The 16625-nt window shown below is 39.2% G+C and overlaps 1 protein-coding gene across 1 annotated transcript; it reads left to right on the top strand.

The window, feature by feature from the left end:
* The first annotated feature begins 1493 nt into the window (after positions 1 to 1493).
* Positions 1494 to 14827, top strand: bcap31 (B cell receptor associated protein 31). The gene is made up of 8 exons (XM_018753010.2): positions 1494 to 1634; positions 3700 to 3802; positions 4440 to 4540; positions 5063 to 5207; positions 7490 to 7625; positions 9726 to 9855; positions 11003 to 11103; positions 12480 to 14827. Exons 2-8 carry the CDS (start codon positions 3711 to 3713, stop codon positions 12516 to 12518), a joined length of 744 nt encoding a protein of 247 aa, XP_018608526.1. The 5' UTR covers positions 1494 to 1634; positions 3700 to 3710; the 3' UTR covers positions 12519 to 14827.
* Positions 14828 to 16625: the final 1798 nt, after the last annotated feature.

The raw sequence follows: 16625 nt of genomic DNA, 5'->3' as shown, positions 1-16625 counted from the left end.
TCTATCTGTAGAGAATATGTTTATTCTCTGTTAACTGTTACTATCCTAAGTGGATGTTCAAAGAAAATGTTAAGCCAAATGAATGTCTGCTAATACTGTTTGAAAGGTTATTTCTTTAAAATGTGTATGTTGCATTTATAAGAACTAACGCAAGTTCTGAATTTTAATCACGACGTGCTTATTTCTTCAACTCATGAGGAAGTTCTATTCATGCATAATTAGATTTGCTGTGAATAAAAGAGTGAAGGTATAAAAAAAAAAGAAATTGTGTGATCGTGTTTGTGTCAAACTGATCTAATGTTGCGACAAGGGGCACAAAACATAAAGAATTTTTGAGACTGTTCTTAGTCAGGGGGCCCCCATAAGTTACCCTACTGTGTTTTTCTGAGATTCCTGGCACCTATATGTGATGAGATGACAAAACTTTTTTTGTGTTTGTATGGTATGACACATGTTGCCTCATTATGCTTAGCACACAAAAATACAGAGCTGAACAAGTAGCATTGATAATGACAAAGGCACACAAAGGCTTGTGCAAGAGAAGAAACTTGCTGGCTGACCCCCATTACAGCAAAGTCAGTTCACTGTACAACTGGACAGCAGGTGGCGTAGTGGTTAAAGCCTGTTCAAATTCCCTTGTACGTTTATTTAGAAGACACTTTTCTCCAAAGCGACTTCCAATGGATACTATGTAGTGTTACCAGTCCACACACCTTATTCACCATGGTGATTTACACTGCTGGATACACTACTAACCATGGGTCACTCATGCATACATCAGCAGAACACTCTCTCTGTCACTCTCACACTATGGGTGAACCTGAACAGCATGTGTTTGGACTGTGGGAGGAAACCGGAGCACCCGGAGGAAATCCACGCAGACATGGGGATAACATTCAAACTCCACACAGACTGAGTGGGTATGGAACCCACGTCCTCTCGCACCACCCAGGAGCTGTGAGACAGCAGTAAATATTACCGACCTGTATGAACAGGTAAATCACGGTAAGTCGCTCAGTGCTGTAAGCCGCTTTTGGGAAAAGCGTCGATTCAAATACATAATCAGAAACTTTTTTTTCCACAACAAAGACATGTGATGTCACATGTTTTTGGCATCGATCAACCATGCAGGTCGTGCCCGACTAAAATCGTGTCACGTGTGTATTTTTGAGAGTGAAGGTTATCCTACTACAAAAACTTAGTTCAAACTTACTCGTGTTAATTTCAATTAAATTACTTTTAATTAAATTTTAATTTTGTTCGTTTTTTTGTTCAGCTTACGGAGTAGAATTATAAGGATTTATTGCTTAAACATAAGGATCTATACTCATAATGTACAGTAGATATCAAAACATTTATAGTCATGTGTAACACAGCGTATTTAAAACTAAGGCTTTATTCGTCTCCACCCCTTTTGATAATTGAAACATAGCGCTATGTGACGTCACCAGTGACGTATTTGTTCCGGTGCGTCTTGTTGGTCAAAGGTCGGGGGTCAAGTGGACGTGGATGAGTTGGCGTTTACCAACCGGAAGTAGTCAAGTTTAGAGAGAAAACGAGGCAGAATTGCTGGTTAGGTTGCACGGGTTGAAGCTTTCGGTGCTTCTAGCTGTAGTTCGCTGCCTCCGTTCAAAGTAAGTGAAGTGTTGCGGTCTCTTCGGTCTCAGTGTGTCTGTCTTTGTCAGTCGTGTGAGGTGCGTACTGCTCGGCGGGGAGCTGGTGAGAGAAGTCAGGGCGGGAAAAGCTAGTGGACTGCTGCAGCTGTCTGTCTGGCACTGTTCATGCAGCGTTTAAAAAAATTAAAGGACTAACCTCTTTGTCGTGGTATTATGGCGAAGTTTAGTGTATTATTTTGAGGTTATTATTGGTTATGTGTGTGGGAGAAGCCTAAGGTACTTAGAAGTTAGAGCAGCACAGCCTAGTTTCATTTTTGGACCCAGTGAACATCATCATGAGTACTAAAAGAAACACATGATTTAAGTTAAGACTTGAGGGGGAACAGGTCACCCGTGAAGGTGAGTTCTGTTACCTCAAAAAAATAGGCAAGGACTGTACTGTAGTTCGGGGGCGGGGGGATTCTTGTCCCACCCTTTACTGGCACAAGTAATGCAGTCAGACAGTGTATATAGTCATATGAAAACACTGGACTTGATGGAAGAGTGGGATCTTTCTAAACCTGCCCTGCCTTGTTACATCTGTATGGTCTGTAGGACTGATTGTGAGCTGGGATTGTGTCACATGCTGTGATTTTTTTTTTTCTTCCTTTTTTCCACTGCAGTTGTGCAATATGAGTTGTGCAAGCATTCCCAGCGTGACTTGTAATTTTGCAATGTGGCTCCCATGACATTATCTCTTAATTTTCAGTCCCAAACTTTGAACCATACTTTGCATAAAAGTGTTCAGACCTGTCATGGGTCTGTGGAGAAAATGTAATTGGGAAACTCTTCAGGTTTATAGTGCATTATTAGTGTAATTACAATTATAATTCATAACTTATGATTAACCATTTTGTAATGCACAAATGTCCATATTTTGTGTTGGATTATACATTTGAGGAGAACATGACATACTTTTTAAAGTCAGCTGTCAGGTCATGTTCACTTTGACTGCTCACATCCATTTGTACACATTTATTGTACAATTCATTTTTTTAACACTGCTGGATGATTTAAAGATGAAAACTTTGAGTGTAGTTGTCCTTTCTTTTCAGCTTTTTAAACATCGTGGTTGTTCCCCTCAAATCCTATTTAACGCAAATGTTTCTTTTAGTACTCATGTTCACCTTACTGGATCTGGGTCCAAATGAAAACTAGGGCTCAAGCTTAACATGCTCAGGGTATATATATTTATTTTTTGGAAACAGCATGTAGGGACAGTTTGAAACTTTTTGTATTTAGCATGTATTTCTCTTAAGACAATTCCATCTTGGGTTTGTGGTGACACATTCAAAGGATTTGCCTTCTGATCACCACATGGTGGAGCTGTTCTATCAATGCTTCACCTGGTTGTGAGAAGTACACCTCCTCCATATTAGAAACACACCCCCGAACTATACACATCTCATTCACGTCTCAACTCTGGCTCTCATCATAGCCCACTTGTAAATTTACCTATCCAGAAACAGCCATGGTGAATTAAATTAGTTTATTCTCTGCTGTGTGCTGTTAGGTTTTCGTGGTTGAGCCATCAATCACTGCTATGCCTTGTGGATCTTTGTGGTGTTGACACACAGCAATATTTACCTTTTTAAAGGAAGAATGCTATACTTTGTTTAGAAATATAGATCCTGTCTGTAAATTTGGTTTCTGTGTATAATAACTAATTATACATCTTGGCTAAGAAGTATTTGTAAAGTATATTTCTGATGTGAGAGGCTCTTGGTATAAAGCTAGGTTCATGGCCACCCATTTTACATGGAACCACAGAGGGCATCCATATTGAAAGTGTTTTGAAACACATGTTAAGGCATGCAAAATAATTGTTTTATTCATGTCCTTCTTCATGAACTGAACCTTCTGTTTTTAGTTGAAATGCCAGTAGTCTGTTGCTCTTACTCTGCATTTCAGTACCGCATATGTGTCTTTGGATTGTGAATTCCCATGAACAGTATTGACTTCTGGGTGTTGTAGTGATGGAGCCCTCAGTTGGTGTCAGTGTGGGTGTGAATCTGGCAGTTAACCGTTTCTATCTCCTTGACAGGGTCGTTCACCATGAGTCTCCAGTGGACGGCTGTGGCCACTTTTCTGTATGCCGAGGTGTTTGCTGTGCTGCTGCTGTGTGTACCCTTCATATCCCCCCAGAGGTGAGGTCTGCCACCAGCTGTTTGTGTAGGCCTCAACAAGTGAGGGCCTGGTCCACACAGGGCAGATGGGAGTTTAACTTCCATCATGTCAGTGCATTAAAGTTTGTTTTCCATCCAAGCTGTTATTTTAAATTGCCTCAGACTATTTAAAGCAGAGGGGGCTGCAAAAAATAGAAACTTAAATATACTGGATGCATTGCATGTTTCCCATGGGATACAGTGAAGCTCTACTACGTGTCAGTTTGAATGTAGATGTTCCATTCAGTCATGCAGATCATTCTTTAGCCTTATTTCACTCTAGCTCATTATATCAGTAAACAGTAACCATTGCACCTGTGAATTGTTCATATTAGCTCAAAGGAATCCATAACCCTGCATGATCTACAGGTTTGTAAACTTTATATAATTGAACGGTTGATTTTAATAGTTTTATCAAAAGCTTTTGTTTTCGAAAACCACTTAGTTTTGAGTTCACAAAAATGGGTATTTTGCTGAATTAATTTGGTATACGTACCTCATGGAAGGGAGCAACCTTCAGGTTACATGTCTTTAATCTCATAAAATATTGCTGAAAGAACAGTACTTAATCTTAATGGATGTAAATTAGTGATGTTTTAGTAATCTGCTTCTTTTTCAGATGGCATAAGATCTTTAAGTCTCGTTTGGTGAAAGCCATCACTACGTATGGGAACACGTACTTCATGGTGGTCATCGGAATTCTGGTCTTTTTGCTGATTGGTGAGGTTCCCCCCCAGATGCTTCTTTTCCTTCAAATGCAGTGAACATTGACCCCTGAAATATGGTTACTGAGCTCAGTGTTGCTCATGGTATTACTACCACATAGTTTTGCTGGACTTTGACCCACATTATAGGTCACTATAGCCTTCTCGGGGTTCTCATATTCAGTTTCAAATGTGTTAAAGAATTAGTCAGAAATGACATTTACTGGGGACAGCTGGTAATTTACTGGTTAGAGCAGCTGCCTTTGGTCCTAAAAGTCACAGGTTCAAATCCCACCCTCACCTGTAGTACCCTTGTCCAAGGTATTTGCTTCATAAAGTTGCTCAGCTGTATAAATGGGTAAATAATTGTTGTTAGCTTAACGCTGTAATTTTGTTTGGCAAAAAGCTAAATTGAAATCTAAAAAGGTTATGTAAATGTAGTTTAGTCACTGTGATATAAAATCAATTTTTGAAGCCTTTGTGGCACAGGGCCAACCTCGACAGTGTGGTCATGCATCTTGTCCTTGTGTTCCTGCAGATGCTTTCAGGGAGGTCCGCAAGTACAGCGTGACGGACAAAGTGGATCTGAGCAATAACCCTGTGGCTATAGAGCACATTCACATGAAACTCTTTCGGGCACAGAGGAACGAGTACATCGCTGGCTTTGCCTTACTTCTCTGCCTGTAAGCACAGCACCTGTGGGCCACCTGCCATTGTCCATCTGCTCAGCTGCCTCTGCCAGACCTGTTCTGCACCAAATGGGCCATGCCTGGTGTTTAGGGGTGTGGGCTTCACTAGTGTATACACTGAGCATGAGTAAGTTTTCCAGGGGTTCAGCAGGATGAACTGCTTGCCTTCTACAGGGCTATGTCTACCCACCAGCAGGTGTAAAAACAGGTGTGCCTACATGCACACTAGCTCCTCCAGATTAAGTCAGACCACAGAAATGCATGAAATTCTGCTGTGTCTGCAGCAATGTGACATTTTTCCTGGGTCTCTCAGGAGAGCGTGGATTTTCCAAGGAGCAGATGCTGAATTTGACCATAAGGAAAACTGATCCACAGGAATTGCTGTACATACTTTCCCAGTTGGTAGTGTTTGTCAGTCCCGGTGCCAGATGTGTCCCTAGTGAAAATGAGAACTATACTCATGCCTATATAAACCTAACAAAACCTATAGATATGGTGCTGTATAAAAAGTTGGAAAAGTGCTGTACCTGCTAGAGAGGGAAGGCTTTTTGAGAGGATCTTCAGTTTCTCAAGAAGACAAGGCTGAGATGATTCCATGGCTTGTATGACACAAAGTTGATTACAAGCTGTTTTCATTTCTGCTTGTAGGAATAACTGCTCTTGATCAATAACATCTTATGGATTTTTCAGCAAAAAATTGGCCTTTGTTTCTCTTCTAAACAGAAAATAATCTGCTTTTAAAATCTTTTTTTATATACTTGAAAATCTGTAGCTTTTGTGTCACTAAGTAAACTTGCTGATGCTAGTAAACCTGGCTGCTTATTCATTCTGTATTTCAAATGTGTTCTATCAAAAGAGACTTCAGTATCCATTAATCTATATGGATTAATCGAGATGTGTTCAAATTGGACTGTTTGATCAGTAGCTTTAACCACATGTTTTCCACGACTATATTGACCTCTTGGATTTCGGTCAATGGCTTCTTTTTTCTGCCTGAGTTGTATAGTAGTAATGGAGGGAGCCTGGACATTTTCCATTCATAAGTTTGCTTGGAGGCATGAAGACCTGATTGGTGGAGAGCTGATTGACAGACTACATGTTCCACTTTGAGTTACTTGGCCCTTGGACACAGTTTGCAAGTTTTATCCATACAGGGGCCCAGGATCCCTATCATATACCTCTGAATGGCAGTCTATTAATAGGCCTGCACATGGCCTGCTACCACATTCACTCCTGCCCAGTTTGGGTGTCAAAACAGCTGCGTGTATGAGGACCCCATCGACATGTGACTGCACACGCTGTGGTGGGTTTATTTCTGAAGGGGATGCCTTTGAGGTGAACCCACAGACCCAGGGCTTGTGTTACAGGTTTGCCTAGGTAAATCATGTGGCAGTGATCCTCCTTGTCATATATACATGGGGATGTCTTTAGAGGTGGCTTCATGTGCGGTGTGGGTAGCTGGAAGATGTTGGCAAATACCGTTATGCCTTGTTTATCTCTGGGCTATGGAAGCACAAGATTCCAGTAAGGAACACCTCAGCACGATGGACTGAATGTGCAGTGCTTGCTTTTCTGTAAACCATAATTATCCTACTGGGAAAATTGCCTTATTAATCTACTCTTGAGATGGCAGGTAGCATACTGGTTAGACCTGCCTTTAGCCTCAGAAGGAACAGGTTCAAATCCCACCACCTGCTGTTGCTACCTCTGAGCAAGGTACTTGCCTTGAATTGCTCAGGTAAAATTACCCACCCGTATGAATAGCTAGACAGTTGCTTTGGAGAAAAACATCAGCTAATTGAGTAAATAAAAAATGTTTGGCAACTTAAGGGATGAGTTGGCTATTACTTGCTGGGCTAATAGAAGTAGTGCTGTACTGAGACTGGAATATACAAAGATGAGTTTAAAAAAAAAAAAAAAAAAAAAAAAAACACAGCTGGTCTTGCTCACTTAAGTGCTAAACAGGAAACTATTGCTAAGAATGTCTGCAACACCTAAAGTTTACTGCAGCACAATTTCAACACATACATTATATGTATTAACATTTGCTATCGACCAATTTTCTTAAAATATATATATAATTTAGTAGAAACAACCATGCACATTCATATGTTAGTCTTGCCATAAGTAGCAGTCTTTGAAAATGAAGTGGTTTTTAATATAAGCTTCTGCCTTTTTTAAAACGCCTTATTATACCAATACATTTTAGCTTCTTGGACTTTGTATTTATTCCTAATGTGAGAGTGCCCCATTTTTTTGCATTTGCGTGTCCACAGGTTACTGAGGCGCCTTGCCACCCTTCTCTCTCAGCAAGCTACCATGATGGCATCCAATGAGGCCTTCAAGAAGCAGGCGGAGGGGGCTAGTGATGCTGCAAGAAAGTACATGGAGGAAAATGATAAGCTTCAGGAGGTATGTTTTTGAACCTCAACTGTACTTTTTAGAGCCGTTACCTGTGTGTAGTTGTGCACCCTGTCTTTTTCCTGAGATGAAGTATAGTCTTAATACTTAAATGTCTTGTGATATTGCACTTCGAAAAGAAGTTAAATAGGTGAGGTACTAGGATAGATTAAAATATGGCTGTAAGAAGCTTTTTGCTGAGCCCTTTCAAATGCTGCAATGTCCTTGTAAAATGTAATTCTGATTCCAGCTGTTAGGATAAAGCAGAAATTATTCCAGGCACATATCTGTATTCAATGTCATATTCCCACCTGGAGATGACATACAACAGCTGAAAATGATCTAATCAGATAAAAATTTTTCCAACCCGGATTTTTCTGCATATGTCTGTATTTTTCCACAACACCGGTCCCAGCCACTAGAGGATACTCTGTATGTAGTCTACTGTTGTGAGCAAGGTAGCAGCTTGAGGTGATATTTCAACTGGAGAACTTGGCTCAGAATGTAGGCATGATCACTCTACCCAAAAGAACAGGATGGTCTCTAGAGCTATGTCAAGTCTCTGGGTTGCGCTCATGCCAATATCTTTATATTCGCCTTGATTATGGCTTCTTTGAAACAGTAATTTGACACACTGTCCTTGTTTGCTTGGCAACACCTATAGGTTAGGACAATCTGTTCTGCAAACCCATGCAAATTGTGACAGATTAAGCTGTCCCAGTATGACCACTTGGACACTTCCAAAAATGGTCATTCTCAACACATTGGAAGCAAGATCACAACATTGTGTTTGTGGGTCCACCCACAAAAGTGTTAAGCCATACTGGTACTGATTCAATTATTCCATTATTCAGTGTTTCAGGTAAAAAGTTTAATCGCTGTTTCAAAAACCATGTATGTTTGCAGTACAATTTGGTACGAGTATTGTAAAGCACTTTGCACAAGAACATTAAAAGCTATTGCTGACGCTGCACTTCAAGGTGTCCGACTTCTGAGAAGTCAGTGGATCCAATGTTCAGTTGGTGGCAGTGGTGGGATGTGACTTTTTACTCTCACAGCAACATTCTTCTGTAAGGATAGCTTTGCAGAAAAAAAACATTCGGGACACTGATTTTTCCAGTTGCATAACATGTTATACAGCACAATGTAGAGGGGCTGTACAACTACTTGCCTTCAGTATTAAGGCCTTACCTCTGTACCCTCCATTCTTTGTACTCAAGGCTATCTTATATGCCACAAGCCCCACCTCTGTAGGACCATACCATATTTAAAAAAAGACTAGAAGGAACATGGAAGAAGGCATGTTTATTCCTCCCTAGAAGTAAGGAATAATTTTTTCACTTGATTGCTAAATGAGTTTTTTTTTTTTATAAATTGCTCCAAGTCACTTGCTAAAACAGTACATTTTACTTAATCACTGAAACATTTTTCACATACTTGAGGATTGAAGTTAAATTGCTATGAGGTCCAGTCTACAAAAAGCTGTTCCATAATAGGGAAAACTGTTTAATTTGGTGCCAATTCTACTTATGAATTTATTTGTGTAGGACAAACACTAAGCGATTGTATGAGTTTTTGGAAATACATGTTCCTGGTTTGTTCAGTCTTCTAGTAGGTTGGTTTCTATAAAGTGACATAGCCAAACTCGTTTAGAGTAGTCTGAACAATTGAGAAATGCTTAGAGACCAAGATGGTCTGATCCTTCCCGGAAGAAGAGCGTGCCTTATTTTTCAAGGATTGATGCGTGAAAGACAAATTGCCTTAACATATGTAGATTTAGTCATTGAATCAATATTCAAGACCAGCTTAATATAAAGCTTGTTGCATGCTGACAAAATGAGCTGCCCATATATTCCATTCATAGGGTGAATTTAGTTATGAGAATTATTGCTACTCTGAGCAGCCTGGAAAACATCAGTGTTATCAGACTTATCAGTTTCTCGTTTGAATAAACCACATTCTGTATCTGTTTCAGCATTAAACATATTTTCATGACACAAAATACTTTTACATAACACGTTTCAAAATTTGTCTAGTTTGAAAATAGTCTAGTTTGCCTGTAAATAATCATGACTGAATGACAACTTGAAGAAACCCACTGTTTCTGCACAGAAACTACGGGATGCTGGCATTGCAGTTCCTGATGTGGGCAAGAAAGCTGGAGGTGGCGTGGAGGAAGAGAACAAGAAGCTTAACGAGGAGGTGAAAAAGCTGAAGGATGAGCTGGACACCACCAAACAAGGTAAGGATTCATAAATTCTGAAATGCTTGTGTTTTATTTTTGCCCAAGTGATGAGGAGTCTGTAGTAAAGTAGTTGGCTCTGCCAAGCTAGTTGCTAGAGTGGATGGTGAGCACAGGTGACTTATTTCTGTTCTATTAATACCTAAAATTTTTTCAAATGTAGTGCCTCTATCTTTAGTGGCATCAGATTTTGCACGTTTAAACAATTTAATTCTTGACTATAATTCCTTATACAGTAAGTATTCTTTTTATTCTTTATACAATAAGTAACTGAGGTTACTATATTCAGTAACTTCACAGTCCCTGGAATTTATCAGAAACGATATCAGGTGAAACAGTCAAGTCATTAATTTGAATACCAATTAACAATGTCTGCTCTAAGAGGTCTGGCAATTTAACGTGAGTTTATTACGTGACACAGCTGACAGTATCTGGCCTCTTCAGAACTAATTGACAATTGCAGATGAAAAAAGACTGCAGAACCATTTACTGTGCCAAGGGAAATATGACAAATCACGAATACACCTCAAACATGGAAAAATGGATTGTGAAAGAGGTCCTAGAGGTTGAAGCTCGTAGAGAGCTGCTTAACAGGACGGATGGAAAAACCACTGAACAGAAGCCTCACAATACAATACCTCCAATCCTGTCTCAATAAAACATGCATTGTGAGTGTTACAAAGCTGGTAGGAGTGATGTTTGAAACTTTGTCTTGAAGGCCAGTGTGCAAAAAATAGATTACCTGGATTAATGAGCATAAATCTTAGGTGTCTAAGTACTGGAGAAAAATCTGATCTGAATAGTTGTTTACCCCACATTTGGAAGGGTTTTACTTAGAAATTCAAAGATTACTTTCATCCCACATTGTCCCTTTCCAGATGTTGGTGGTTTGTAATGTTATAGGTAGGGTTTTCTAGTAGACATTGGATCTTGTTTTGCATATTAATATTATAAATAGATAGCAATTTTATTAATCCTGAATAAAATTGCATTACCAAGGAACAGTTGCATTTAGAATTTTCCATAGTCCAAGAGGATGACACCTCCATATTAAAAAAAAAAAAAAAAGTTACAAGACTTCACATGTGGTTTGAAGAACATCAGAATTTAGCAGCAGTGGCAGATGATGAATGAACTTATTTTCCAGCCCTGCAGAAGTCAGACAGTGATGTGAAGGCTATGAAGAAGCAGGCTGAGAACCTGACAGTGGAGTATGACCGTTTACTGGAGGAGCATGCAAAGCTACAGGTCAGTATTGTTAGGAGGCATTTTTAAGAAGTCAAACCCAGCTGTGCTCTGTTACTTTGATAGATCTTAACTACCTGTAATGTCAAATACTGCTTAGAACATGCAGTATCTTAATGTTCTTGTACACATTGATATGGACTTATCTAAGGACTACCACATTTCCCACACCCGTTGTAGGAGTGAAATGGGAAATATTTTAGGAGGTAAGAATGTCTGAGAAGCACATGTGAACTGGCAGATGCTAACAGGTTTTGATTCCTCCTTTATTTGGTATGTGTGTTGATATTGCCACCTCCCCTACCAAGCGTAAGACAATTGTGCTTTATACAAGGATAAAACACATGGTGACCCAAATGTTCCTTATACTTTTGGTATAATACTTATAATCATTAAACATGTTTAATAAATATGTTATTTTTTTGTGAAAACAAGAAGCTTTTTTTGTGCTAGGTGTGAAATGGATACCAGCATAAATCAGCGCAGTTAAAAATATTAAGAGAATAACAGACTGAGGCAACACATTTGTACACTGTGTTCTCAGCTATGACCACATTAGTGTTTTAAGGGTCACTTTGATTTCACCTATCTTGTGCAACAGGTGGGGCACTTGCGGGGGGGGGGGGGAGTGAGGGCTCAGCTCTACTCTATTGAGCATATCCTCCTTTACATCTGGTACTTAATACTTTGTCATGAGTGTACAGTAAGGGTCTTCTATGTTCTAGTAACTTTTTACAGTCCATTTTATGCTCTAGTGCTTTTATAAAAGTAGAGCAAGTATCTTGCCACATTGTTGAAGTCAGGCTGAATTCTGTTACCATCACAGCAGCACCTGATGGTTGAGCCTTAAGCTTGCCATGTATATGTGTAGCTCAGCCTTTTTCCCCCTTCTTCCTTGCCTATTGCTTGTGTAGACGAGGCATTCTGCCATTAACTGCCTAATATGCGCTTGTACGGCCATTCTTTCTATAATGGATTCAGTCCTTCGTAGTTTTACAGGATATGTAATTCTTTAATGTTTAAATTTGAAACAAAGATTGATCTCCCTGTTTCCTCCATGGCAACTTATTACTTAGATGCAGGGATGCGTTAGTGTGATTACCCAAGTGTATAAATGGATAAATAAGTAGTTTAACATTTGGAGAAAAGCATCAGCGAAATTAATAATGTAAATATTCTTTATGGCTCAAGTGTTAAATGTTTCCTTCCTGAAATATTGCTTGAACATTTTTATATATATATATATATATATATATATGGGGGGGGGCTGGTTGTACATGTTTGTACTTGTGTGAACCCATATAGCACAGGGTTCATGGTCATAAAGTGATTACCAAGAGATTTAATGTTGCAGCTCCTATGACATTCTTTATCTACAGACTAAGTGTGATGGTCAACGAGAGAAGAAGTCTGACTGAGCAGATGACAGCATTGGGTCTTTTTCCTCTCTACTCCTTCTGCATAACACCTGCATTCCTGTCAACAGTACTTGCACTTCCTGGGCACACGAACCATCAAGAACACTCCAGCTACTGACTGAAACCCCTTAGTCACAAAAACCATCTGGAGATACTTTGTCAATAGCTTTCTTTTCTAAAACCAAGATGCAAAGATTCAGTGAAAGACAGCAACTTTTAGTCAAGTCACAAAGCTGGCTTTTTTTTTTTTTTTTTTTTTGAAATGTTCCACAATTTTAGGCAATTTAAGAAAAAGCAGTGGTACCCATTTGTAGAAAGTTCTACATACTGAGATGTAAGAGACTATGAATTTTTGACCTTTATCCAGTTCTGGTTTAAATATTGCTATTGTCGGGATTCTAAAATGCTGTTTACCTATTGCCACACAAGGACACTTTCTTATGATTACTTTTTATAGTCTGTTCATGCTTCAAGTTTTTTTTTTTTTTTTTTTTTTTTTTTTTTTTTTTTGTGGCAGGTTTCATTGTGTAGAATTTTCTGAAATCTTTCATGTTGTTCAGATGACCACTTGAATCTTTCCAGTTCTGTCCATTGGATAAGGATTTATGACATGTTTTTGCTTTAGGTTTCTTCTACTTAAGTTCAGAGGTTTCTTCCACTGAGCTTTGCATTTCATGTCTCCCCCCACCGTAGAGTCAAATGTTTTTGTAGTGTTACATTGCTTTCAGTGGTCTGTTTATAGCCCTCTAATATTGCTCTCAGACAAAAACTGAAATTAACTGAAGAATATATGTAGGAAAAAATCAGCCCTTATATGACTTTGGGATGTGGAGTATCTTAGTGCTGAAACAACTTTAATGATGGACCGTTTAAAAACCTAAGCGCTACAGTAGTACTTTGAGTATCATGTACTGCTTTGTGAGTCAAATATACTGTACTTATGTATTTTATTTAGCTTTAGGTTTTGGTTTGTTACACTTGTTGAAGAATAGGTATTACTTTCCTGCTACCTCTCATTTCTGTGAATTCCTGTTGGAAGGAGCCATGCTAAAAACTCCATACCAGCAAGAGAAGGGAAGTGAAAATTGACACAAAGCAGTGTGTGCTGTGAGGACACCTTAGTAAAGGTAGGTAAAGCAGGCTGTAGCACTGTGTTGAGTTTGGGTGGGGATTTTAAACTTTGACCTGGTGCAGGGGAGGAGTTGGTGTTGTGTGTGTTAGATCCACTTTGGCCATGGAGACCTGCAAATGGATACTTCATTGTACTTATGGGAAGCTTGCCAGCATGTTAAAAGATCAAGCAGCCCTGTGCCATTCAGGGCTTTCATCATGACTTCTGCTGTACCACTTTTTAAAAATAGGCACTCCTGGTGTAATTCTACCTATGGTTTGAGGACTACCCTCCCTGTTCCTTATTAGGAACCTCTGTGTGGCTTGTTTTTAATTAAACAGCAATCATATTTGCCAGTGATTTAAGCTGGAGGAAGAAAAAAAAAAAAAAACATGCAGGGTGGTCCCAGGGTCTGTTTTACAGCATTGTTAGGTTTCTTCAGTTCCTTTTTAATTTCAAGATGTTTAGTTAATGAGTACATAAGACCATGGGTTTGAATTCCAGAAAAAAAAGTACTCTTCAACCAAACATCATGGTTTTTTTGTACACTTTAAACCTGTTGTCCTCTGTACCTGAGATTTCTCTGTTCATTCAGACTTGTATTTTTCACTCTTGGCTTTACTTTAGCATTCAAGCATGTTCTGTAATAAGTCATACCTGGTTCAAAGGCTTAGACTCAATGTTTGTTTGAAGAGCTGAGACCAACTTCTGTTCATGTTTACTTTCATCAGCCCTGTTTCCTGTGACTTTTTCCTGTCTTGTACAGTCATGAGCTGCAGTCTGACACAAATTTGCAATAAGTAAATAAAATGTGACTCAAAATTAGCAGTGTATTCTCAGTTCTCTGTCCAAGTCTGGTTGTTTTATGCCAGGTGAATGGCTACATGGTCCAGTTTCTGCCTTCTCAGCTTGCTATGAGAATCCATGGCACATATGCAGTGTTTTTGTTGAAAGTAAACTTATTTCCTTTTATTGCTCTTCTAGTGTCATGCACCGTACTGTTTTCAGGGGAGCCTGTTTTCTGTTGCATGATGTGGCTTCACTTGGGCCCTGATAAAAACTATGGGTTCAGTAATTAATCCTGCTTGTTTATTTTTTGGTGTCCTTCTTGAATGTAGTTGCATTGTTTGTGGCAATGTGATATGAATGATTTGAGTGCTTTTGTTCAGGTTCTTTAATAAAATGTTATGCTTCTCCATGAAGTTGTCCTGACCTTTTGTTTTCTTAAGCTGAAATTCTTCATAGCAGGCAATTTTCTAGATTTAATTAGCAAAAATGGCAAGTAGCATAATGGATGTTGTAGTGATAGCTAGGCTGAACTATATATTTAAAAAAATGTACATGTTGCTTGTAATTCTGCTGTACATCTTTTTTTAACAAAAGGGCTTAACTGTGTCTTGATAATTTGACCTAACCAAATTAAATGAATTGTAAGGTTTGTTGGCTTCTTTGTTCTAAGTTGTGAGTAATGTACAGTTAAATAGAATTTCTTCAATTTGACCTTTTCCATTTTTAATGGCAAAAGCACATCTTGAAAAATACTAAAATGGATTGACTGTGAAGTACTCAAAAGCAAGCTCATAATTAATCTGAAAAGAAGTGGTAGAGCTGTCCAGCTTTCAAAATTTGATTTGGAAAATTATACCTGACAATTTCAAGGAGCAAATGAGCAATCAATTTATGATGACTGCTCTTCATTCTAATAAAATTTTAAAGTAATTTAGAAATGAATAATTACTGCATAATCCATAGAGAAACAGAGGTAGCATTTAAACAGCTAAACAAATGAAGCGCTCCTGGAATGCGTGTGATCAGCAGTGGATGACATGAGACATAAAACACTTGTGTAGTGCTTTGGCAGCTAAATTTGAATTAGTACCTAGAAAAAAGAAAATTCCCAGAATTAACTGGAAACCATTAGTTCTGTTAAAATGTAAGACTATCAAAAACTATAGTTGAATTTACCTAAAATTTTTAAAATCTGTTTAATAGCTCTGTTCAGTGCATAATAGAACCAACCAGGCCAGATTAGAAAGGGGATGGAATATAAACTTGTCAGTATGAATAGAATGGGATGGATTATGATCTTGTCATTCCTAATTTGGATCAGATGTACACATATAGCATGCCAGGCACTGAGTCTAAATTAATCTGGTTTTGAGGTTGGTTTTTAACACTTTAGAACCAATGAACTCTGTGTAGTGTTATCAGCCCACACACCTTTTTCACCAAGGTGACTTACACTGCTAGATACACTACTTGAATGGGTCACTCATCCATACATCAGCAGACCACACTCTCTCTGTCACACACTAAGGGGGAACCTGAACAGCATGTCTTTTGACTGTGGGAGGAAACCAGAGCACCCAGAGGAAACCCAGGCAGACACGGGGAGAACATGCAAACTCCACACAGACTGAGTGGGTATCAAACCCCGATCCTCTCGCACCACCCAGGCGCTGCGCAACAGCAGCGCTACTCGCTGTGCTACCGCGTTCGTCGAATGTGACGACTTAATGACATGATTTTTCACACAAAAAAAAAAAAAAACATTCCCAGCATGCCAAAACTTCTAGCCCTCTTGACTGGTAGTCTGGAAAGAACAGCTGGACTGACCACTGCCTCACGCGCTTCTCCATTTTGTGAGTGTGTATGTGTGCGTGCCTCTAATGCGCTCATCGTATTTTCTACGAGATGTACGTCGCTTTGGAGAAAAGCATCTGCAAAATGAAAAAGTGTAAGTGTAAATGTGTGTGTGATGGATACTGTACTAGATATAGAGAGAGAGGCTGCTTTGCACTCTAGATATAAATAGTTTGGCTCAGCTATGAGGGCTGCACGCTAAAGATAGCTAGCATGTGTGGGGCTGATGCCTTGTTTCTGTGGCCCACGTCACTGCTTCTAAACCTTGCCAGGTCACCACGCTCCTCTTGCTATTACACCACCACAATGCTTATCGTTAACAGAGGTAACAGTCACTGCACCGCTTGGACTGT

Source organism: Scleropages formosus, chromosome 1, assembly GCF_900964775.1.
Source record: "Scleropages formosus chromosome 1, fSclFor1.1, whole genome shotgun sequence".
Lineage (NCBI taxonomy): Eukaryota > Metazoa > Chordata > Actinopteri > Osteoglossiformes > Osteoglossidae > Scleropages > Scleropages formosus.
Note: the sequence above shows the minus strand (reverse complement) of the source record. Positions and strands in the feature narration are given on the sequence as shown.

Bases quoted from the DNA above. Each gene is read 5' to 3' on its own strand.
- bcap31 (XM_018753010.2), top strand. From the start codon at position 3,711: ATGAGTCTCCAGTGGACGGCTGTGGCCACTTTTCTGTATGCCGAGGTG. The intron at 3,803-4,439 runs GTGAGGTCTGCC...CTTCTTTTTCAG, and splicing joins CCCTTCATATCCCCCCAGAG to ATGGCATAAGATCTTTAAGT. The intron at 9,856-11,002 runs GTAAGGATTCAT...CTTATTTTCCAG, and splicing joins GCTGGACACCACCAAACAAG to CCCTGCAGAAGTCAGACAGT.